At 45.8% G+C, this 24528-nt stretch overlaps 1 protein-coding gene across 4 annotated transcripts in view; it reads left to right on the forward strand.

Annotated features, from left to right (window-relative positions):
- The window catches only part of MSI1 (musashi RNA binding protein 1), a 59426-nt gene that overhangs the window by 292 nt on the left and 34606 nt on the right, over window positions 1-24528 (forward strand). For 3 of the 4 annotated variants that reach the window (XM_040605285.1, XM_040605325.1, XM_040605304.1), the window contains exon 2: window positions 20485-20552. In XM_040605285.1, coding sequence (XP_040461219.1) covers window positions 20485-20552 — 68 coding nt within the window. Of the gene's footprint in view, window positions 1-18832; window positions 18914-20484; window positions 20553-24528 lie in introns of all 4 variants that reach the window. The other variant, XM_040605314.1, reaches the window with a different exon arrangement.

The raw sequence follows: 24528 nt of genomic DNA on the forward strand, positions 1-24528 counted from the left end.
TCTGTTCAGCAGCAGGGCTGCTAACAGGGATGTGTTGACTGGTTTTTAGAGGTAAAGCATACAGCTGTTCTAACATCCCATGCCCTTTCCAACCTGCAGATGTGCAGTGAGAAATCAGGATATTAACTTGAATCCTCTGTTATTGCCACTGGCTTCTCCTCTTTCAAAAAGGACTCTGCCATGTGGAATTTCTGAATGAACTGCTGTAAACTCTTTATCTAGTGAGGATATATCAAGCTGTAGCCCTACAGCTTGATATATTTGGTTTGTTGTACCAAATTTACCATTACCCGTTTAATGAACTTTGCATAATAGTGTTAGAAAAACATTGCCTATAGATACATGACTTAACCACAAAGTGTTAATGATTGTTAAGTTGCTTTGTGAACAAACACTCTGTACCTGTGACCTGGTGGTGGAAATGTTACACGGTCACGGAGCTCAATTCAGTTCTGTCATCAACTTCCAGAGTGATTTCTGACATTACAGTATTTTTCTGCCTGGGTTCCACTATTCCATTATCCTGGGTTTCTAGAAAAATAATGTCAATGTTACCAAGGCTCGGAAGACATATGAGATCTTGGGCTAGCTCATGCGTGCAACTGAAATTGCATAAGGAAAGCATCCTTATCTTTTCTGATATTTAATTTTTCTGTTAGCTGCTCTCCCTTTTATATAACTTATGTGTGTGTATATATATACTTACTTTTATATAAATTACTTTATATAACTTCTAATTTACAGTGAATATTGCTGTGAAAGAAAATCCAGTAATTTCAAATATTAGGTTTTAATAATAGTTTATAAGTTTTCGTCCTTTTTGAAGGAAGCTAGCGAAGTTTCATCATTCTTATTAGCTTGTCACTGCTACATTGGAGTGTAGGTTTATACAACGTTTTCTTTGTTACAGGGATTGGTAGTAGATACTTCAGAGAAAGTATCTAGTATAAGATGATGTACAATAGAGAGACACTTGATTTCTCACCTAGAAGGGAATTTTCTTCTGTAGGTAGGCAGAGTGAATATCCAGCAGGAGCTGAGGTTCCATCTCTGACCTCAGCACATGAGCTGGTCCCATAGGGTCTAATAAACTGCAGATTCCAATAGGACTACATCCTTTCTTCAAGCTAAGCATGTATTTAAGTGGTCTACTGATCTCAGACTGCAGGTATGAGATCTGTTAAATCCATTAATTTGTCTCCTATTTGATGTAACTGGCTGTTCCAATTAATGGTATAAATGTCTTTTTCTGTCATGTGACTACTAATAGAAGCTGCCCACCTGGGCATTGTTCAGAGCACAGCAGTGCCTTCAGTGCAGGACTAGACACACTTCTGAGTGCTTGTCTGCCCCCTCTCTCCCTTGTGTTTGTTTTCTTGAAGAAATAAGCCTGGCTCACCTGATCATGGCAGTTGAGAACTCCACCACATTATGGAGCTATGTTATTTTCTTGGATGGTTCTCATGACCCTGCAGACATTGCAGGTGATCTCTGCTTCAGGCTGGCTGCTGTGTCTGGCCACTCTACCAGATAAACACAGATGAGCACCAAAGTCCAGAACAGCATGTTGTGAACAGTGCAGACCTGTTGTTTTCTTCTGTTACTTTGCATTCATGAATAGCAACTTGTATTGTAAAGACTGAGAACTATGCCTGAGTAGGTTCAGGGAGTGACTGGAGTTCTAGATAGACAATACACATCTCCTTGCACATCTTCACACTGGTGCTGTTGCTGCCCTGCCTGTAAGCGTCGGCATTCCAGTGATGCCGATGCTGAATTTTCCAGAAGGAACTGGAAATAAAGAAACAGGACCGGTTCAAGAAAGCAAGTGCATTTCTAATGTTTCCATGTGAGCTCAGTAAGGTAACTGCTGCAGACCTAACATGTTCTTAAGAGTCACCATTCCTTCGGGTCAGTTACATACACTGTTCTCCCAAGAAAAAAAACACATTGGTATTCAAAATAATTTGCATCCAAAGAAATCAAAGTGAATGTCATCATGCCTGTTTTACAGATGCTGAAACTAAGATTTCAGCAAGGTTTTATGCAAGTGAGAGAAAAATAGGAGTCAAATCTTGTATAAGGATGCTCTTGTAAATACGTGTCGTGTGTTTTTGCTAATAAGTGCTCAGAATTCCTTCTGGCTTTGGAGATTGGGTGTTACTGGGAACAATCGGTGTGCCTCTGAGAAGCTGCATTCATCACTTCAGGATTGTGCTGATAGTCACTTTCCTTGCTGAAACACATTGCCCTAGTTTCCTTCCAGGAACTATGGGTCTTAATTTCTTAAGAAACTTTTGTTAATTATAGGCAGTTTTTGGAGTAGGGGAAGAATCAACCCTATCAGAAAGAAGATGCAGTTCTGCATGTAAAGAACAATAAAGGTCTCACCATGGCAAAACCTTTTCCTGGATTTTCCTTTCTTTTGGGAGAGGCTACACCTCTGTGGGAAGCGTGGTTGGCCTTGGTGAGCCACTGGCATACAGCTGTCGATTAAAAAATGCAGTCTGTACCATTGCCGGAGTAAAGAACATTTCATTTTCTAGTAGGCATAAAGAGTTGCCAGTGTCATTGAAATTTTGTAGCTCTGAATAGTTGCTGTAAATTTCATCTGGGCAATATCCCCAATTGTGTTAGATATAATTACATTCAAAGTCCTTTTTAATCATTTATTTGGAACATGTCCCAAGATTCAGCAGTTTTGGATTGGGACAGAAATTGAATTATTTATTATCAATTAGAGGTTGTCAGAGCCTTTGACACCACGTCGAGCTGGCATTGTTTGGTATCTGTATTAATGATCGTATAGATAAAAGCATGAAATTATTGGTTAGAAAGCTTTTATTCTAGGCTGAGAAGGCTAGTTTGCATACTTGGCTGGATGCTTCCCTACACTCACTGTCATTATGGCTCTGTTTAATCAAGTCAGCGTTGCCTGTGGAATCGCTTGCCCATAAATTGATGAATTGAGTGTAAGAATAATTCCCCCTAGATGGAACCCAGTTGTGACTTCCCTTGCTATCCCAGCCCAGCACATTTAGACTCTTCTGCTTTGGCTGTGGTCTGCTATAGACCCTGGAACAATCTTTGTCACATCTGTTCTTTTCTTATGAGAGCAATTTATTGATGGCTATTGGTGCTATGGTAATGCTGGATGCTGAGCTTTTGTTCCCCCAGGTGAGGGGATGGAGATGATAACCTCACAGGTGTTCTTGAGCTCTCTTCACAGCTCTCTTGTGCATCCTTCTCTCATCAGTGTGGGTCTTAAAAAGAACGTTTCTTACTGTGTTTTGGCACTTTGCAAGAAACCTCAGCTTAAGAGGAAGATCAGCAACAGAAGACTGCATAGGGTGATCCCAGATACATTGTGCAGAATAAGAAGCTGCCAGGAAATCTGAGGAAAGGAGCATGGAGAAGTGGCAGAGGAGAAAGGATGCTCATGTGACGTGTCATCCCCATGTCTTCTGCATTCGGCTGTTGCCAGAGTTAGTATAGCCTTAGTGGGAGAAAGAGGAAAAAAACCGCAAACCTTCTGAGGTCACACTTGCACAATTTTTTGTAGCAAACACATATTTTTTCTGCCTGCACTCCAAGCTGCTGGAAGCAATGTGCATTAGACCAGTACAGAGACTGATCCAACATGTTACAAGATATGATTTGAACAAGGTTATAAGAAAATACATGCTAGATCCAGGGATAGAGCAGGAACTTCTCATATGATAGATAAAATAATTCATGTTATAAGTCTCTCACCAGTTCTATGCCCCATTGGAGTCAGCTTCCCTCGTATTGATGTTCCGTGAATTCCAGTATTGTCTCTTGAAATTGTTGCAAATTTCTCAGTGGGATTACTGATCTGTTAGAGGTTTTCTTCTTCTGATTTTTTTTTCTGCTTCACACACATTTATGAAAAACAGGGTTGTCCTGCTGTCACAAGGAAATTATCACATACACCACTTTTCCAATTATTTCATTACAGCAAAGGAAACTGCAACTAGAGACAGACAGAAGTTCTCATTTTACTGGGAAGCATTGAGATTTCAAAACCTTTTCCATTTCAGAATGAATCATATTTTAAATCAAACTTTCTTACCAAACAAAACTCTAAAAACATTTTGTTTTGATCAGAGCAGTTCCTCTGATTTCAGTGTCTTAAAACTGAAAAAAGTTATTTTTTATAGTTTTATGTAACTTTATATATTTATTTTTGTTTTGAAAAGCTCTTCCTAATAACATCCAATACACTGAAAATGCCAAAATAGGCCTTTTTGACATTATTGAAATACCTCATTTTGTTGAACAGAAAAATAACCATATTTTCCAAAACAGTTGGGTTTCACCAAACATTTTTCCTTTAGCATTCCTACACATGCAAACACTCATTATCTAGACAAATATTTTAACACTACGTAACTTTCATTCTTTTCAAATTGGTGCCTGTATTTGTAAGAAGTACCTCTTCCAGTGAGCTCATTTGGAAAAGCTGAAGCTGCATGCATCCAACCTCTCAGGCTCAGTACTGACTTCCACAAAGGAAAGTATGCAAGTGGAATTCCTGGAACAGACCTCTCTTGAAGTATGTGCTTTGTATCAAAGATGCTATTTCTCAAGGAAAAAAACCCAACAACCAAAACAAAACCCAAGCCAACCAAAGCCCAGCTCATAACAACAAATCAAGAAAAATAAACCCACTTTTGTTATAAATCAGCTTTTGTCTTGACTTGCAGAAGGTGCAATGGCCCCTTCATCCGCTCAAATCCTTCTATTTAGGGGAAAAAAAAAAAAGTAGAAACGGAGAATGTGGCATGTTGAGCGGCGGTACAAATGTGCCGCAAACCCTGCAAGCAACTTTTCTTTCTCAATCTGGTAGTGATGTTTCTGATTCCCAACCTCCCTCTTCAGAAGCTGACAAGCAGCAGCAACTCTCAACTGAGGCAGACTTTGGAAATGACTAATTAAACAGTGATTGCAGGATTGCTTCCTGACCTGGGTATCAGACCACAAGGGTGAAGCTTCATAAAGATAGAGTGAATGCAGGAAGCAGTCCTGCATATTTCCACAATAGGGGCATTATGGAGACATGCCCTGGAGGCTGCTTGAGACCTTGCTGAATGGATCCTGATACCATCGGGGAATGGAGTACCTGCTAGTTCAAAGCAAGCCTGAATGCAGGTTTTAATCCTTTCTGACAATTGTTGAGAGGAAATGGCCTTTCCTCTGACCTTATCGTTGTAAACAACAACTAGTCATCAGGTTTGTCCTGCTAAGGGAATAGTCAAGGTCTATGCAAGGATTTTACTTCAGGGTTTTTTTTTTCCCTTCTTCTCTGATTACAATGGTTTAATTCTCTAGACCTGAAATGCATTCTCACCCCTTAATATGCTGGCTTCAGGTACATTCTTTCTTAATTATGGAGTCCATACGGCTCAGCCTGGTTCAAATTAGCTCCCTCAGAGCTGTAGACAGGCATCCTGTGGCCAGTTGCAGTGCTCAGCCCTGCCTGTGGTTGTTTTTGTGATGGTTGTTGTGAGATGCCTTTTGGATACACCAGTATCCCCACATCTGGGTGTAAGACAAGCTGACAAACTCTTCTAGCATGACAGAGAATCACTAAGAGCTCTTTTCAAATGGCTAACAGGCAGGATGGAGGACTTGCTGCTGGGCACCATTAGCATGGCAGTTTTAATATGATAAAAGGATGCATACACTTCTGGAATTGCAGTAGTGGGTGGGTTTAACTCTGTGGATTCCAGCTTTAATGCTAAGACAATACAGATGACAGAGGAAATGAGACAGTAGCTTTTGCTGCTCCTGGAGTTCGAGCCAACTATCTGTTACCAGCAGGACAGGGTGATGATGCAGAAGAGAGCCGACCTGCTGTACTGACAGAATTTCAGGGTGATGAAATCCACTTTCCCCCAAATTTGTGCCGAGCTTTGCCACTGACAGGCCCCCAGTGTTGAGAAGCCCATGGCTGTGGCCACCTGTAAGCATCCCCTTCCCAGTTGCTGCTCATCAGGTGCTATGTGGTGTAACAGAGATCAGCTGTCACAGCCTTTCTAAAAGGGAATTCGCAGAGCTATTAGGAGAGCACTTTTGTGCCTGATCACAGACCTTGGCAGGGTATAGGAGGTTACTGATGGCTTTGTGTGAATGGCTTTTTAATTTCAGTGGAGGTTATGGGTAGCACTTACATGTCTGCTCTTTGGTTCCTCCACGCTAAGTCAGATAGTAAGCTAGAAGAGATTTCTCCCTTGTACTACACAGCCTGGCTGATCGCTGCAAAATGAGGGATGGGCCATAGAAGTCAGCGTGCCTGGGCTCTCTGGAATTCACAGCTTTTTTTCACCGAAGCAAAAGAACATTTCTTCCCTAGGTAAAGACAATGAATTGTAATTCTTTCTTGTTATCCTAGTTGACCCAGCTTAACTGCTGGCTCTGCTTCCCTAGCTTGTAAGGGCTCTTACTACATGCTTTGACAAGAGAAACGTGGTGTATTTTCAGTAGGCTGAAGCTCACTATATTTAGCTCTGTATTTCTAGTGAAAAACCTATAAGGGTCTGCAAATGAGGAAAGGTTAAAAGCTGCTTTCGCTGGTTTTGTAGGAATGTCCGAGTGGGCTGTGGTAGACTAAGGGGAGACTGGTAGCTTTTTGTAGAAAGCGTGGTTGTTTTTCACAATTATGTACTACCTGTGGTAAGTGTGGGCTGCGTTTTGTGTAACATGTTTGTGAGCAAAGGGAAAAGCCTGAACACTGGGGGGAGCAATCTCTGAACACTGCATATATCCTCTGCCAAGTGGATGGTCAAGGTCAGGGCCTCCGGTGGTGAGGGAAACGGGGCTGGATCTGCCCTGTGTTCTGCCTCTGGCACCCGCATGTGCTGTGGCCGTAAGCAGACTGTACCCAAGGGGATGGGTTTCTCTGATTTTTCATTAGGGATCTATGGCAGTGGGTGGAAGAGGGTGTTGTAGTAAGTATTTGCAGTCTGTCCTGTAACCACATGAAGTTGTTTGGTCTGATCCATACCAAAATGAGTTGGGGTCACTTTGCTTTTAGTTTTGTTCAGAAAACAACTATACAAGACTGTGGCCCACATGTGCCAGTGAGACTGAGATGAGTAAGTGGGAAGGATTTCAAGAAGCTCTGACGTGATATGCCTGAAAGGATTTCCTTTCCTCTCGCCCTGGGGGTTGACCCTAATGGCAAGGTTGCATAATTAGGCTGCTTGGAGATCTGGTCGCTGGGTGCGGTGCGTCCTCTATACCTTGCAGGACACCAGCAGGTCGGGGGGGGCAGTACTGCCATCCCACCTGCCTTACGTGTGCTGTCTGCATCATCTGCGCACTGTCTGCATCAGGGTCACGTTATCAGAAGACTGAAAGGAAGGATATTGGAGGACATATTCCCCTTTCAGTTGGGATTAATGCAGTATTTCCGAAAGAAACACTCTTTCCACCCTACCCTTCTCCCCCCCGAGATTTACTTGTTCATGTATTTGCAGGTGGTAGCTCTTTGCCTCGTTGTGGTATTACCTGTGCTAAGGAGAATCAAAAGCTCAAGCACTTACTGATTCAGTAGCGGGAGCAGTTTCAACAGTGATAAAATGCTGTTTCTCCCTCAGTTATGGAATACATATCACATTTTCTCTTCCCACCCTGCGGTTCCCTTTAAGACTTTTTGAATTATTTCCTCTACTTTATAGAGCTGTAACAAAGGACGGGTGGCTGGATCACTGTGCCAGCTTTACCTGAGTAAAAGGGGCCACAGACAGGCTGAAAGGGCACTTGTCAACAGGCTACTAATTGCATGTGTCCATCAGCAGGTTGTCCTTCTACTGAAGAATGTTATCTTGAGATGAATCCATAGGCAGCACAGAAGGGTCTTGTTGAGAGAGGCAGACCAGGGAGCTATAGAGTGCTGCTACTTATCATGATGGTGTCTTCACAGCAGGTGCAAGAGTGAAAGAAGAGCACTAGCTATGTGAGAACTGCTTTGCCTTGCAGTGATCATGTTAAAAGGGAGTACGCTTTGCTTTCTCATAAGGGACCACTTGCATTGCATTTTGCGCTGCTCTGCCACGTTTCTGGAAGTCTGCGGTAACTGGTTAGCATTCTGTGGTGCTTGTTGTGGTGAGTGAATGCTGCTTTTCCTGCTTGTTCCCATGCGTGTTGTGCTGTGACACTTCAAACGCACTGTTTGTAAAGAGGAGCAATCTTTTTCTTTCAGAGCTTAGTGAATGTCATAATGGACTGTCTTGGCAGTCTTTGTACCTGAGATTTTTTTAAATGTGTTTTTTTTCCTGTATAGCAGCAGCACGGTTTGCTGTTCCACACAGCCCAAGCTATGGAAGTGCCTAAATATTTTTGTATGGCTCAAGCATTCCCCGTGGCCTCTCTTGGAAGTTTCTCACAGAGGCCAGGGAAAAGGGCAGTTACTTCAAGATAGTTGCACGTGGTTAGACTTTTTTCTGATCTACTGAGAAGTAATCACAATTGCTTCCAGATTGTTTCTTTGACTCAAAGAAAGCATCACCAGACCTGACAGGGCCTCATTCTCAATGTGGGATATATTGTAATTAGGATGTGTATTGCCATCAGCACCCTGAGACCCCAGGAGAACATGAGCTGAGGATTTTGCTTCTCTGCCTGTCTGCCTTTACTGAATACATGTGAGAGTTTCATGAATATTTTTGAAGCAGGTCAAATACTTGCCATCACAAATCTATAGAGGCCCTAATGAAAGCAATCCTTTGAGCTGGAGTGAAGGTGGATTTCTCGTTCCTTACAAGAAGGCTCAAGGAGCACTGGAATAATTTTGAAGCAGTAGGTAATGCCTGTGGAGTGAGTTTTTTCTCTGAAGCTGGGCAGGTGAGGTTCTTGATCTTCATTCAGCTGTAGTCTGTGCTTAGCACATGTCTGGGGGCAGTGGAAGAGCCAAGTAGGACTGTGCAATGGCAGTGATATACTCGATATGGAAATGGAGACGCTTCCAAAAGTAAGTTTGCTGATTATATGGCAGCAAACAACTTGGTGTTAAGGAGACTTGGGCTATGGTACTTCTTTAGTAATGGTAATTATTATTATTATTATTATTTATTTAGAGGCACTTACATTCTTAAATGAACACCTCACAAACATAATTACCCAGCAAAACGTCACAAGTGACACTGTTGGGAGGTGGGGGGAAACAGTGAAACTGAGGCAGTGTGTCACCCCCTTGATGCCTCCAGAGTAGAGGGAACCCCAACACTGCTGGAATTTAGTTTTCATGCAAAATGGCTCATGGGATCCTCCTTAACCTGACCAGGCAACAGGGGTGTGCCTGAACCCTCAGAGGGCTGGGTGGAGGTACAGGGTGTGAAGTGCAATTCAGGTGGGGTGACATCAGAAGCTGGTAAGACTACACGTCCTTATCGCTTCAGAGCCTGACTGCCAAAATGTCTGGTCCAATATTAGCCCCACTGATTGACTGAGAAATAGGACTACTGAGGAGCCAAGAGGTTTATCCCTGAGCTCAGTGACAGTACTGAGAATAGAAACACATATTGGCAGAAGAACTTGCTGTCTGCCTGGAGAGCCTGGAACACCTAGCCATGAGGACTGAGGAGCCTGTATTTAGCCATTTCTGTCTTTGGCTCTTGCAAGTGGGCAGGAATTTTCCTGTGCCGTTGTGCCAGTGCTGATTCTGTGCTTAGGACCAAGTTCTGTTCTATTTCCTTGAGCTCATGCTGCTATTCACTGACTTATGTTGCTGGAGATCTCGTTCATGGTTTGGTTGCATCCTGAACTCAACAAAAGACTGGTAAGATCCCAAACATTGCCATGTTTGTAACTAGAGGTTCCCTCCTCCTAAGTCGAATACAAGATCACCAATCTTTCTGCACTCATGATGCCCACGGGGCTGGAGATGAACTTCTGCAGCCCTGGCTGCTGCTTGGGGATGGAGTTGCTCGCAAGCCGGGGAGCCTGTGTTTTGGAGCCTGATGTTAGGTGTGGAGGAGGCAGGTGTCCTCCCTCCTGTTCCTCAGCAGCCAGAAAGTTTTTCTGTTCTTTAAGCTTATGTACATCCAGGTAGATTTTTTTTTTTTTTTTAAGTAAAAGATTAATCTCTTCTCTGGCCTCAGTGCAGGAAATCTTATCCCCAAACTGTCTTTTTTTGTGTGTTTGCTTGGTGTTGCCTTAGAGCCAGGGAGGACCTTTCCTGTAAACTCCTGCACAGAGGAGGCCTGTTGCTGTGAGCTCTTGCATAGTAATTAGAGGAAACAACTTTGGGCTCCCACCACTGATTACGCAACGGGGCTGGATTCGGCGCTGTTTGTCACCATGCAGCCTAGCACCAGCAAGCTGGTGCTTCTGTCCTGAAACCCCTCCTTCGCCTGCATCCCCCCCCTCTGGGGAACCACTTTGCAGATTGCAGGAGTTTCTGTCCCACAGTCGGCTCCCAGGTAAATCCTGTCTGCGACCTATCAAGGGAAATCGTAGCCCCTCAACAGAAACGGTCCAAGTTTCCAAGGCAACTCTCCTCTAACCCTATTTTGAACATTGCCTCCTCGTTCCCATAGAAAGTTGCCCGTTAGTCTCGTCAGCAGCTGCTGCGGGGAGCACGCCACCTCCAGAAAAGTTGTCCTTCGCTGGGCTCTTCATTGCTGTAATGAGGAGCCGGGGGGGGGGGGCACGGGTGGCATGTGTTGCTCAGCCCTGCCGGCCCCCCGGGCAGGGCCCTGCCAGTCCTCAGGCAGGGCACCGTGTCCAGCCCGGGAGCTGCTTTTGAGCAAGCAAGAGGGTGGTTGTGTCTTTCCACCTTCCCAGGGAGAAAGAGGTGCTTGTGGCTCCTGGGAGATGTGCAGAGCAGGAGGCTCGAGTGCAGATGGGGCTGCTCTTAGGTTTTTTTGGTGAGCGGGAAGGTGACAAGTGAAGAAAAAGGACACGGTGTTTTATTTAATTAGAAAAACTAAACTCCCTAAAACTAGCCTCCGAAGGGCCTCCGTTGTCATCAGCTGCACAAAGAGCTGTGACAAATGAAAGGAACTGAGCAGAGAAAAGGCTGCTTTCTCTTTGTGTCTCTTTCCCAGCTTCTGTTTGCTTTGCTGTCTCCCTTGCTCCCATTGATCAGGCATGTGGAAACATTCCTCCTCCTGCGCTCCCATTGTGGCCGCCCGGTTGCCAGGCTGCCGTTGGCTTGAATAACTTCACTAAGCCAGGCCTCTCCAAAACCTTGCCATCCGGCGTGCTGGATGCAGAGCCAGACGCTGCCCTCCCATCCTCCTCCTCTCCCTCCCCCTCCCCGGCAGCACAGGGGCGCAGTGAAAAAATGTGCCAAAGAACAAGGGAGGTAATGCAGAGCCCCAGCTGGCCCAATGTGGGGGAGAGGCGCGAGCTCACCCTAAGAAAATAGGGGCAGCAAGGAGGGGACAATGGCCAGCCTGGGTCGCTGCCTTAAAAAGAAGGTGGGTGGTGGTGGTGAGGGCTGCTAGCCTGAAGTTTCTGAGCAGAGAGGGGACAAAAAGGCACGTTTCCAGGGGATACAAGCTAGTAAAGCACAGTGAGGTAAACCCCAGCCTTGTTCCCCTTGGAGGGTAGAGGTGGCGAGGACAAAACAGGAGGCAGCAGGCAGCCGGCTGTGACTGGGAGCGATTTGTGGCCAGCTCTTGCTGGCTGCGCCACAGACGTGTCCCTTCAGCAAACAGGGCACCTTGGGCCAAGCTCACCACTGCCAGTGACTTCTGCAGCGCCTCTTGTTTCGGTGGCATTGCACCAGCTGCTGCTAGAGGTGATACTGGTGCCTGGTGCAGGTGACAGCTCTGGTGCGGAGCAGGGCTGCACTCCTGAGCAGAGTGCAAGGGCAGGCCGGGGGGGGCTGTACCCCTAGGACTTGCCCCTGGGATTAACTTGGGCAAGCTCTGGTACTGAAGACATGGGACTTGAGCATGAGCCAGTGGCCCAGGGACGTAGGGGGCTCGTGCTGTCGCTGCAGAGGGGCTGGCACCCGACAGAATGTGCCTGCAGCTCCGCTGCTTACAGCCATTATTATGCCGGATACGAATCTGGCCTATTGTTCTTAATGCTATTTTTCGTCTGTGAAATAGCAGTAAGCAATCTGTGCTTTCAGACGTGCTTATTGACTCAGCACGGTCGGGGCTGGATCCTCAGCTGGTGTAAAGCAGCCCTGGCCCATCAGCTCACAGTGTCACCCATGACCCCCATTTAGTCTTTGCCCTGCTGGCAGCTGTGGCCCGGCGCTCTGGATCACAGGAGCTGTATGACCAAGGGCTGAGGCTGTGGCCAGGCAGGGGACCCCCTCCTGGTGCCAAGTGGCCCTAGCTCTGTTTGCAGGGGTGGCCCAGAGCGATGTCCCAGGACAGCTGGAGCCGGAGTGAAGCTGGGTTTGCTCTGCAGAGGGGACCTGGGTTTGTACTGGGTTTGTACTGGTTTGAAGGGCAAGGACTGCTGAGTTCAGGTGATTAACATAACAATCCTGGGGCTCTGCCTTCATCCTGCAGCTAAAGCCTGGTTTGCTCAATCCAATTTCCAGCCTCTGCCCTTTCTTTAGCAGGCTAATTACACTGTCAGGACAGTGGAAATTACCTTCTTAAAGCTGCAGTAGTCCTCATCAAAACACAGGAGATGGGGCACTGGTATCACTCAGAGACATAACGTGTTTAGGTACGATGGGCAAACGTACCGAAGTAGCAGAGCAGTTCCCGGCAGTATGTTGTGTTATTTATCAGTAGTGATGTGCATTTGTAAAGATCTTTCTGAGTAAGGCCCACTGGCTAGTGGGGCCATGAAGGTGTGGGTTTGTGCAAATTTAAGGAACAGTAAGTGTGCAGTATTACACCAATAGATGTGCAAAGTATTACCATCTTGCACAGAAACCTGTGAGGGCACTGGGCTGGAAAGCTTCTGCAGCGCTGGCTTCTCTCATTAGTCATCCTAGCCTCATTCTGTCTCCGTAATGCGTAGTGCCTGGCTCTAGCGCAGCTCTGTCCTCCTCCTGCACAAACTTGGATGTGGCCTTTGTGCCCAGAGGAGCTGTGAATGCTCTGATGTCTGGTCCTACAGCAACTACAGCCCTGGCATGGGCTGGGAGAGGAGCCTGGCGAGGGGCTGCAACTTCAGAAGAAGCAGCATGGGAAAGCTGCGAGCTGCCTTGCTGCCAGGCAAGCTGCAGGAAACCCTTGGGCTAAGCACAGGATGGTGATGTGGCGGTTGTCAGAGCAAAGGGTGGGTGCTCCCAAAGTAGTTGCAAGGGCTTGTCCGCTGGAGCAGAAATCGGTGATTTCCGAAGAGGGCAGAGCATGTTCCTGTCCTAGCGTTCTGACCAGCTTTGTAAAGACCTGGGCTGTAGGTGGTCTTCATGTTACAATTCTTGAAACAGTCAGCAACTGCATAAATCTGCCACTTCCCAGAGGATAATAGAAAGTAAAAGCTTGTGCCTGACCAGTAGCTTGGCACAGGACATACCTGTTGTGGTCCTGTTGAAACTGACAGTGATTTAGGGCTGAATTTTGCTTAAGATTGTCTTCATTTGTGTGATGTTAGTACTTGCAAAGAAGGAGGCCATCTCCTGGTTACAGGAGGACCTGTGAGGTGAAGCCAATCTTAACTGGTGGAGCAGCTGTAGCTAAATTTCATCTGGAACCAAAAGGATGGTTTTGCTATCTCTCCTGCTTGGAAAGGAGGAAATATGGTGAGCATCTTGAGATTTAATGTAATGAAACAGGCCAGGAATAAAATTAACTGGATAGCTGATACAGATGTGTCAGTCACACTTTGCCCCAAAGCCACTGCTGATTGCCGAGATACCTGTTCCGTCAGGCATTGAGAAGAGGTAGCAAAACAATTTTCAATTCATGGCAGTCTTAAAGAGACCTGCTGCACACAGCAAATTTGATGCTGTGATAACTGACACTGTTTGTGACAGACAAATCTGTGGCTTGTGTAGTGAAGCAGTTCAGAAGTGCCTGCTGTCGCATACCAAAAGGCTGTGGAAACAGTACTTGCTAGCAAAAACGTTGCAGGAAGATCCCAACTACCAAAGGCATCTACAGAAAGCCATAGGAGATATTTGAGCATACTGAGAGATTTTTTTTATTTTTTTTTTAATTAATTTTCTTTCCAAAGGCACAAATGGCATTTGGTCTGGAAGCTACAAAATAGAGGACTGTTGAGAAACAAGGTAGTATCAGGAAAACCAATACTCCAGCACTGAAGTATAAAGATAAACTGAAGATATCTGAAAGAGAAGGAAACAATTACAGGAAAGGCTGTTACTGAAAAACAGCTGGGAGGAGGGCAAACGCATCCAGGTCAACAAGTCTAGGATAAATACAGGGAACAGTCTTGGAGGCATGACCTTGCCCATCCTTACCATGACTGCCTTTTCCTACAATTTATTACTTGGGAGACAGTCAGAGGAGTTGCTCTGTCTCTAATGTTGAATGCAGGGTTATAGGAAACAGTGCAATTGCTTAGTCCTCCGCAGAGTGATGTGGCTTTCCAGCACGTTTAGAATTGTGCACAATAAGATGGACTCACAAATGTTGAATGGATGATGATGAAGAGCAGCTGGTTGCTTCCAGTGAGTCTGATACTATTTGAAATTACGTCCATGGATTAATTAAAATTTGTAAGATGGAAAATGAGATTGTATGTATGCTACCTGTAATGCAGCTGCGCTATGAGAAGAGGCAAACTGAGGCACACAAGAAACATTGCTTAGAAGGGGCAGGGGAATAAATCTCTAATATGATTTGTGGGGCTTTGTGTTTGTGTTTTCCTACATGAGCCTTCCAGGGGAGACTCCCTTGTTGGAGGAAAGCCCTGCTGCTCCTGTAACAGGGGCAGGGCTTACATGGGATGTCACTGGTCAAACAGTGACAACAGGGAGCTTGGCAGAGTCAGAGTGTAGACTTTGCAGTATTAAAAATCAAGGCAAGTAGCGTTAGCTCTTCTCCATGTGTGGTTAAACGCTTTCTGTGTAGCTGATGCCAGGCGCTGTCACAGCCCACTGCTCTCAAATGTGTTTGCCAGGTGGAGACCACGTCTGCTTTTGGTTGGAGTTAAGAACCAAATGAGACTTCAGGCTCTGTGTCACTTCTAAATGATACTTAGGTTTGTATTTCAGGAAGGGGGTTTGGAAAACTGGATCCTGTGAGACGTTTGATGGGTGAATTCACTGATCTGTCTTTTTTTTTTTTTTCTCAGTGCTCTGAAATAGATGAATAACCCACATGTATGTGAGAGCTACCCGTACCACAGTTGTGTCAGTGGAGGATCTTGTGTTTCCTTCAGATTTCACACCATAGTAAATGATCAGACAGTCTCTTAGAGAGGAGCCACCATGGGAATGCTGCTTTCAACATCCCACACGATCCTCAAACAGAAGCCAGAGACCTTTCGTTTGAGTCCATAGTAATCGGCTGCAGTGCCCCGGTTTTAGGGTAGATTAATGCTATGGTGTCTACAAGCAGAGATTGTGCAGTCTAATTTTGTAATGAAGAAATGTAAAACAGTAGGCAGTGCTTCCTGCAAATAATATCTGCTGTGTATGGCTTTATACAGGATAAACTGTCTGGCTTAAATATAGAAGCAGCATTCTTCTGTTGGGAACTCTAAAAGAAAATGTGTTCGAGTTGGTGTTTGCTGGCAGTGTTTGGTATGTCGTTCACTTACCTATCTAAATTTCAAATGTAATAAGTAAAACAATGTTAATTCATTCTTCTACGATGTATCGGGCTGAGGGAAATCATTGTACATTTGTGAGACGTGTGTCCCCCCATCACCGGGTAGCAGTTGTCTCTCAGGGTCTGGCTTGCAGGTACCCAGGGTCCCTTTTGTAAGCTGGGCAGCGTGCTGTACCTCCTACAACGCCAACTGTGAAATCTTCTTAGCTCCCGATTACTCCCTTTCTTTCACTCACAAGGACCTTGATTCAGCTATGTCTGCGGCAGGCTCTTGGTAACAGAACTTCTGTCTGAAACGTGCTGTGTCTGGCAAAACAAGCAGCAGCTCTTGCGAGGTCCTTCCAAGCAGGTTTCTCTCACTGCTGTCGTTCCCCATGCGCATGTTTCCCGTGCCCATCCCAGGATTTGCTTCCTTCCTTGTGGTGATCAACTGTTATTTTGGAGCACAGGCTCACAGAGCCAAGCTAGAGGATCTCCAAGGGAAGTTTTAAGTGTTCAATAAAAGAAGGAATGCAGGGAGAAAAGAAAGCCCTGACTCAAATGGCATCATTCTCTTTCCCTCGTCCCTTTGAGGTTCTCCTGCTTTCCCTGCCTGTGTGTGACCTCCCTCCTCTCCCAACCAGCCTCTTTCTTTTTTCAGTCTTCCTCCTGCCCCTCACCCTCCTTGTTCATTGATCTCCCTTTAGGCTTTATTAGTGACTCCCCCTCCCACCCTTTCTCTCCCTCAGTTTTTCTGATTCTCTAACATAAGCCAATTGAATGAGGCCAGATTCCTAAGCCGAAGCTGGGGGTGAGAGGGAAGAGGCGTTAAGATTTAATGATATTGCCTCTTTAAGGAATCCCTAATTCCTAACACCCATCTCCTCCCCCACCTGAGAACCAATTAAAACTCAATGAATTCAAGTGGAGGCTTTTGTGCATCACATGTGCTTGACTAACAAAGCCTTCTCCATGCTGGAATAAAAGCTTCTATTCAGCAGCCAGTTTGTTCTAATTCAAATCACTTCCACTCCAGCATCCTCTCCTTCCTTGCTGCTCCTGAGTTCCCAGGCTGGGCTGCTGCCCGCGCAGCCCTGCCCAGAGCTCCACGCTCCACCTTGCAGAGCCCTACCTCCCTGACAGCAGAGTGGAGGGCAGGAGATGACCTCCGTAGGGTTAACTGGGCAGTCCATGGTCATTGTGGCCCTGTCCCCAGGAGCCTGCTGGGCTGGGGGGTGAGCCTGCGCCATGTCCTGCAGCACAGGAGCTCCAGCCTTGGGAGCTCTCTCTGAAGGGCCTCTGCTGTGCCCTTGGGAAAACAGTTTATCTGTGCAGAGTCCTTTGTGTGTAGACAGAAAATTACCTTGTCTATGGGCAGAGCTCAGCCTTCCTTGAAACCAGTGAAAACCCTCTCTTTTTCTCTTTGCTGTGGGGGTTACGCAGATGTGGTGACACCTGAAGTAGCAGGGGAGTCCAAAACACACAAAGTCTAAGCGAGTCCAAGTAGTTTGCACTTTCATCTGCTTCAGGGTATGAATTGTGCTACCTAGAAACCTGAGGGTAGCTTCTGTCCTCTGCTGCGCTTTGAAAATAATAAAAAAAGAGGCTTGAATAAGGTCATCTGGGGGATAGAATATATTTCATGCTATTCAACTTTCAAATTTAAAAACCTCACTTGAAAGCTTTGCAGCTGCAGATCTGGGTTTTGGATGATTTTATGTAGGGAGGCAATTCACTGTCCAGATGTTAGTCAGGTAACCTTCCAGGTGTAAAACAGGCTCTGCTCAGAGCTTCTGCCTGTCCTTTACCGACCAGTGTTACCTGGGCTGTTAGCAAGGCTGTGTGTATGACATTAACTGGGTTATCTTTTCTCTGTTCCTGCAGCCTCCTATTTGTAGAGACGCTTTTTGATTTTTCTTTTTTTTTTTTATTTCTTCCCCTCCTCCTCTTGTGCGAAATCTCTGGTAGAAGCAGGTTGAGTGCTTTGCTCTGATGGCAATGAGGTTTTTATTCCCTCTGATCTCTCCTGGGAGCAAGCTCCAGCAATGCGGGCCACCTGCCAAGGAAGCTATCTGCTCTGCTCCAGAGCCTTGTTCTGGTACATGGCAGTTGAGTTGCTCCTGAAACACGTGGCTTTCTCAGGGAGTCACGAAGGAGGTAGCCAGCTCTTGGGTAGCTGGGACCTGTCCCACAAAGAGCTCTGGCAATTAAGATGAGCTCTTGGAAGCTGGTTTGATACTTGCAGAGGCGCCAATGATGAGTGGAGCGATTTGGGTTTATATGTAGTTAGGAACCTGTGGTGTCTGACAACAGGGGTATTCCATTTTGAACTCATCTGAAAGTCTCTAGGGCTGGTAATTTTTTCTACCACACTGCCTTGCAGCTGTCAAGCATGGCAGCGAACAAGTGTTAACGCACATCGGGGTGTGTTGCAGTCTTCTAGTCAACTTTTACGAAAGAAAGATTTGAACATCCCTTAGCAGTCCTGTTTCTTGCTATAGCTGTGGTCTCTTGCATCTGATCACCAGCGCCAGCTATGGCCAGCATCTAGAGCTGAATATGTTTTACTGTTCCCTGGGAGTGTGTTTGAGTCTGTACTTGTCAGTCTCATTTGTGTGTTCATAGATTTAGACACGGAAACCTCCTTTGCGGTCAAAAGACTTTTGCTGTTTAGTAAATCGGCATGATTTTTTCACCCAGCTTTTTTTCCTGTAGGTAGAAGTTGGCCTGTCTGTTGTAGTGATGTGCAGAGTTAAAAAAACGTTTGTGCTCTGGATGGGTTTCTCCTTAGCAAGCCCAGTCCTACGTCTACATAAACGCAAAAGAGCAGGGACTATGAAAATATGTGAAATGCACTGGGCTTGCAGACTAACCCACAAATTGTAAAGAATGGTTCTTTAAGTGTCAAGTTAATTTCAGGTAATGCTATGTGGTATTGTGACAGTATAATCTCTGTCCATGAATATGGTGAGGGGGAAGAAGATCGGATCAAAACCTGTTGGTTTGAAAAAATACTTCATTCCTTGTGAGTTACAGGATGCTGATTGTTCGGAGAAAGTTAAAAAGTATTTCCTTTTACAGCTTTTGGTTTTTTTTCTGCAGCATGTTCTCTCTGAAGATCTCAAAGCTGCTTTTTTTTTTTTTTTTTTTTTTTTTTTTTTTTTTAGGTAGGGAAGAAAAACCTAAGTTTTCAAGTAGAAAACCAGAGTTTTCTTGGCTCAAATCACCCAACCAATCTGTGAGGAGAGGTAGGAGCAGCACTGACAACTCATGAGCTTTACTAAAAAACTCAGTCCTCTTTCTTGAGCCTCCCATGAAATGCAGCAAACTGTGTTATAAACTCTCTTAAGGTGAGGGGCTGACAGTGCCATTGTGCTTGTCTGGGGACTGGCATGGCTTAGTTGGTTCCTAGGGTTTTGTTGGGGGTTTTTTGGGTTTGTTTGGGGTTTTTTTTGTAATAAACATGCTTAATTGAAGGGAACAGAAGATCGGAGCTCATGTGGGCAGAACAGCCCGTTCCTTCGTGGCACAGCTGAGCTCTCCTTGTGTCGAACACTGACCTTCGTCTCTGGGGCTCTGCACTTTGTTCCTGTTTCTTGTTAGTGAAATGAGTTTGATGGTCTCAGACTTGCTAGTAAATGGTTTCTACTTCAAAACAAAGTGCAGTTAGTTTGGCAGGAGAGTCCCAGGTTTGACCTAAAACTAAATTACAGCTGACCCTGAGACAGTGAGGCCCCTCCAGGTCAGGGACAAGGGCATTGTCAGGACACTGGGAGCTTGCACTGTAATTAGCAGCAAAGGTATCAAATACCTTTGTTTCCAGCATTCCTGTCCTTAAAGCAACACAAGCATAAAATCCCAAAATTTCTCCTACTGCAGCTTCACTAGAAAAAAATGCAAAAGGGAAGTAAGGCTGAATAAATTTTCATTGATTTGCTTTTTCTCTATTCTGCAGTAAATCCCTCCCCATCTTACACTGTCTCCCACAATCCCTTGTTCCCCAAGCATCTGGGAATGAATTTACCAGGCACTGCATCACTTTCAAGGCTCGAGAAGGACCAACGAACTTGAGCACATTTTGTCTGACTAGCAGGAGTGTGTGAGAGGAGCTTTCCTACTTCAAAAACTTGCTTGGCTCCAGAGCTGCTCTCCCAGCAAATGTCTCTTCTATCCCCAGGTTTCTTAAGGCACCAAAGAGGCTCTTTTAGGTTCACTTTCCAAAATTTTATTTGTTTTAAATATATTTTGTCACAGGAACATGATAACTTTTTGAGATTGGAAGACGCTTGTAGCTTTTCTGCTGGTGTCTAGCAGAGTGCCAGTGAATAGAGGTCAGGGTGCTGTTGAGGCTAAAAACATAAAGAAGGTATAGATTATCTGAGCAGTATGCTTTCAACCTAGTCACCTACACCACTGTGAATAAAGAAACACAGATCCTGGCGCACATCTTGAGATACCGCATGCTTGTTTTGCAGAAAACACTGCATGCCCAGGCCTTGTTTGGGAAGGGGAACACTTACTGCATCTCCAGCTTTTTGACTCGAACGCTCAAAATTGATGGGGAATTTTGGAAGATTCCTCACTGTTTCCATCTGTCACAAGCGGGCAGTTTCCAAACCCCAAGGGTGTCTGTGAAGCAGCAAACTTGGTGCTCCCCAGAGGGAAAATGCTGGAGCAGGGCAGGACATACTGCACAGGGCTTCCAAAACCACCCGTATAATCAGATTACAAGCCCAGTGAGTCAGGGTGTCACAAGCCTGAGTATGATCCCACTATTTCCAGTGTAACTCATTAGATTCCTCTCTTCTTGTTTCTCCAGAGCTGCACTGGTAATTTCTGTGAACAGGAGAGGAGAATCTGCTCACTGATCGATCGGGAATGTGGCAGGTAGATCGAACTAAAATCGTAAAAACGTCTAGATTAAATTTGTGTAGGAAGCTTAAGTATTTTTTGTTTTGTTTTTTAATGCTACTATTCCCCATTTTGATACATGTATCCAACAGAAACTTTGAATTGTAGATGTTACTGTTTCATTCCTACTTTTAGGAAAAAGGATGCTTCCAGTATATATTGTGTGCCTCCACTGTGAGAGAGGTTTCCTTCTGCTCCTCCGCATTGCCCTGCTTTTGACAGAGTATCTCCATGTTGCTTGCATCCCAGCTTTGCACTGAATAATGTCTTGGACAGCTACTTTGGAGGGAGCTAATCCTTAGCTGTTGTGGTGGCTTGGCCACTGGCCAGCTGGGAGCTCTGAGGAATAGTTTGTGAATCACTTTTTGCTCCCAGTGGGAAAAGGGTCAGTGACTCAGTTTACTTCAGCTCGTGGAATTGCATGGGCATGAGGTGGGTGGAGAAAGTCCTGCCTGGGCCCAAAAAATATAAAATTAAAAAAAAAGAAGAAAAAAAAAGGGGGGGGGGAGGGTGTGTGTGTGTAGAAAATGGCATAAGGACCCTAGTGTAGCAAAATCAGCCTTGAGGGAAATCCAGAGCAGGCAAAGGCGTGAAAAGATAAATGCTTAAAGGCTGTGAAAAGTGAGCAAAAGATGGGCAAGAATGGACAAGTAGCAGCAGGAGCAAAGTATTTCCCACTAGACTGAGCAGTGCAGAATCAGCTTGTCTTCGGTTAGAGGCCAGCTCACTGGGTCTGTGGGCAGGGGGAATCACTGTGTCTTGGGACCAAAGAACAGATTTTGAGCCTTTTCCAGTTCTAAACCCAAGACATTTAAAAGCTGATGTAGGTTGCTGCAACTGGAGTATTTAGTAACAGCCAACTAGTTTCACGTTCCCTAGCCTGGAAGGATCGGGAACCTGTAAGCCTGAGTGAAGATGCTGTGCCCTGGGGTGGGGGAAACCCTCCCTCTCTGGAGATACCACTCCTGGCCCCAGAGCATCTGTTCCGGGTGGGGTGCGCTGCTGTAGAAAACCAGGAGTTGTTTAAGTACAACACCCACCGGGCGAGTTTGTGCCTTGCCACAGGTTATTCTTCTACAGCTAACAGAAGAATGACCGGGGATGACTACAGCGCACCTGGACCCTCGCAGCCTCTCTGGCCTCCCTTCCGCGTTCAGCAGGGAGGAGGCGCAGGCAGGTGTTACGTGTATGAAGCAGCTAAGCTGCTCCTGCAGTCTGAGGATGGGAGCTTTGCCTGGGAAGACACTGGTGTCTGTCTTGATTAAGATGTGATGCCTGATGTAAGTCATGTGACAAGTACAAACAAAATACCTTGGCAAAACCTTGAGGAACCAGGACAGGCTGAGCTGCTTAAGGAGATTTACAGCGTGTATTTCTGTCCTGTACACTTGCCTTGGTCTGAACCTTTCCCTTCTCAGGAGCTCTAGCATGCACCCTGGATTTTAAAGATGCTCTTTTCTGTTCATTTCTTAAAATAATCTGTAAACCTTCTCAGTTTTGTGCTGTTAGGTTTAACAGTGTAGTCCCAATTACTTTACGCCACCATAGTACCAGAGTGCTATAAAGTTGTCTTCTGAGAAGTGCTGTTGGGATTTGTGGAGCAAAGGTCCCATCAGCTTAGATTAGAAAATAAGTCTTGAAGAAATGGGAGAGTTAAAAGCCGGTGTGAGTGTTATAGCAGAGGTAGGAAATCGATTGTGTCCTGAAAGAGAGGGGATGAAGAAACAGCTTCTGCTTGCTCAGCTCCTGTTCGTGTGTTGAGCCAAAAGTTCTCTGTTTGCTCCTGTAAGTGCATCTTCCTTCTGGTGCTGCTCTGGGACAGTGCCAGTACCCAGATTTTCTGCCTCCTGCAAGCATCCCAGCGGAGGATCCAGTGCTCCTTCCCCTGAGCCCTGTTCTCCCCTTGCTCCTCTGTTCCCTTGGACTCAGCTGTCTTTAAGGTGCATTTTAGAGGTCCTTGACATGGTGCTGACTTCAGCCCGGGATTAATAATTCACACATGCGTCAGACCTGCAGAGGATGTGCAGATCAACCGATAGTGCAGCATCACTGGTCCCTGCCCGAGAAGCTGGTTACTGGGGGCTCAGCAGACTGGGCTGCAAGGCGCCCAGCAGTGTCACTGCAGGGAGACACTGGAAAAGCTGTGTCTGCTGTGATGGTGTTTGGGGGGGGTTTGTTATTTATTCGTTTTTTCTTTTTTCCCTACTGGGACACAGGATTTTATTTTTAATATGGAACTTAATTCTTTAAAAAAATGTTAATACAGAAACCTATTTTGCCTAAGGTATCTGGCAGCTACTGCACTGGCTGATGCTCTCAAACCTGACCCAGACCTTTTTCTGTTACCCCCATTCACCCAGCTCAGTCCCAGGCCTTTTCTCCAGTCCTGGCAGTGTTTGGGGCAGCCTGGCCCCATGCACTGTTCCTTCCCCTGACATGTGCCTGTGGACCACAGCCTTTAAATTTCTCTGTGTTATTCCTCTCTTCTCTAGCCTCCACCTATGCATTGGAACGCACCCGGAACTCCTCCTTCCGTTAGACAAGCCCTCACTTTTGCCTCCTTTACTCCAAACCCTTTCTGTTCCTTCACCTCATGGGATGGAGAAACCGTAGAACAACTGAAGACTGAAAGTGGTGCCAAGAGGTCACCTCTGTAGCAGACAAGGACAAAATAGAACCTGATCACCAAACTGACATTTGCTTCATTTGTTCTTAAAAATCTTTATGGATGGGGATTCCTTGGCCTTCCTGGCAGACCTCTCCCATCTTTAGCCATCTTCACAGTTGCTGAGTTTCTCCTAACATCATCTGTGCCAACTGAGCCAGTTGCCTTATCCTCAATGAGCGCGAGGAACAGTTTAATCAATATCTCCTTTAAAACAGTCTAGCACATCTGGTGGATTTCTGTGGCATCCATCCTCATCTCCCGCCTCTAACAGTGGGGAAATGTGTCCCTCTATGGCCCCATGGGAAGCTCTGAACTTCCAGGTGAGGAGGGGAAAAGCAGGAGGCAACACTCTGCTTCTAGGCTGGGAAAGAGCCTCTTAACGGTGGGTGCTCTGGGAAAGGTCCCCTGTACACAGGTTGCTGGAGTGAGGGCTGGGGAGAGGTTGTGCAGGAGCAAGGATGGAGCAGAAAGCAGTGACTGATGGAGCTCTGTGACAAGTGGCAACCAAGAGGTTAGGGGGAAGGTGGAGATCAGGGCACCTTTGAGGCAAGAGGTCTCATTTTTCAAATCTGTTGTTGCTTTCTGTCGCTTTATACACAATCTTTGGAGTGTTGTGTTAAGGAAAAAAAAAATAATGGAAAGTGAAAATGTTTTCAGCTCCTCTCTGGAGAGGGGGACCCTTTGCAGGCTGCTGCAGAGAAGTGGCACGTGCACAGGGGACAGGCTGGTGCGGTGCTGGGCGCTCTCGCTGTGTGGAGCAGCTCCAGTGTTAGAGCTGAGCAGTCAGTGTTTTCTCCCTCGCTTGCTGGGCTGATTTAGATAGGATCATGGAGACTAGACACCACGTAGTAGTTTTTAGAGCTTGTAGGGAGGCAGAACGGCAGGAAGGGCTCTCTGATTTTTCCCTTAGCCATCATTTCCCGGACAGCGAGTGGAAGCCTGCAATCTCTTACTGTCCTTCAGAGACCTCTCCTTTTTTGCTCTTTTATGCTGAATCTCTATTCACTATGCTACAAGTTCTCTCAATGTTTTACTTTTATTTTCCATTCTGTGCAAACCTCTTTCCCTTTTCCACCCACCCCAAGGCTCCAATCCCTCTTGCTGTTTTAGTAATTGGGGTGGTCTCCTCTCCCCTCCCTCACTTCTTTCTTCCAGTTACCCCGTTGTCTTTATTTACTCTTCATATTCCCCCTCCTCCTGTCCTTTATGCACCCACACCTATATTTCTCTTTTCTTTTCCTCTCTTGCATGCAGCCCTGTTCCTATCCTCTATTCTTTCCCACC

The sequence above is a fragment of the Falco naumanni genome, chromosome 1, assembly GCF_017639655.2.
Source record: "Falco naumanni isolate bFalNau1 chromosome 1, bFalNau1.pat, whole genome shotgun sequence".
Taxonomy (NCBI): Eukaryota; Metazoa; Chordata; class Aves; order Falconiformes; family Falconidae; genus Falco; species Falco naumanni.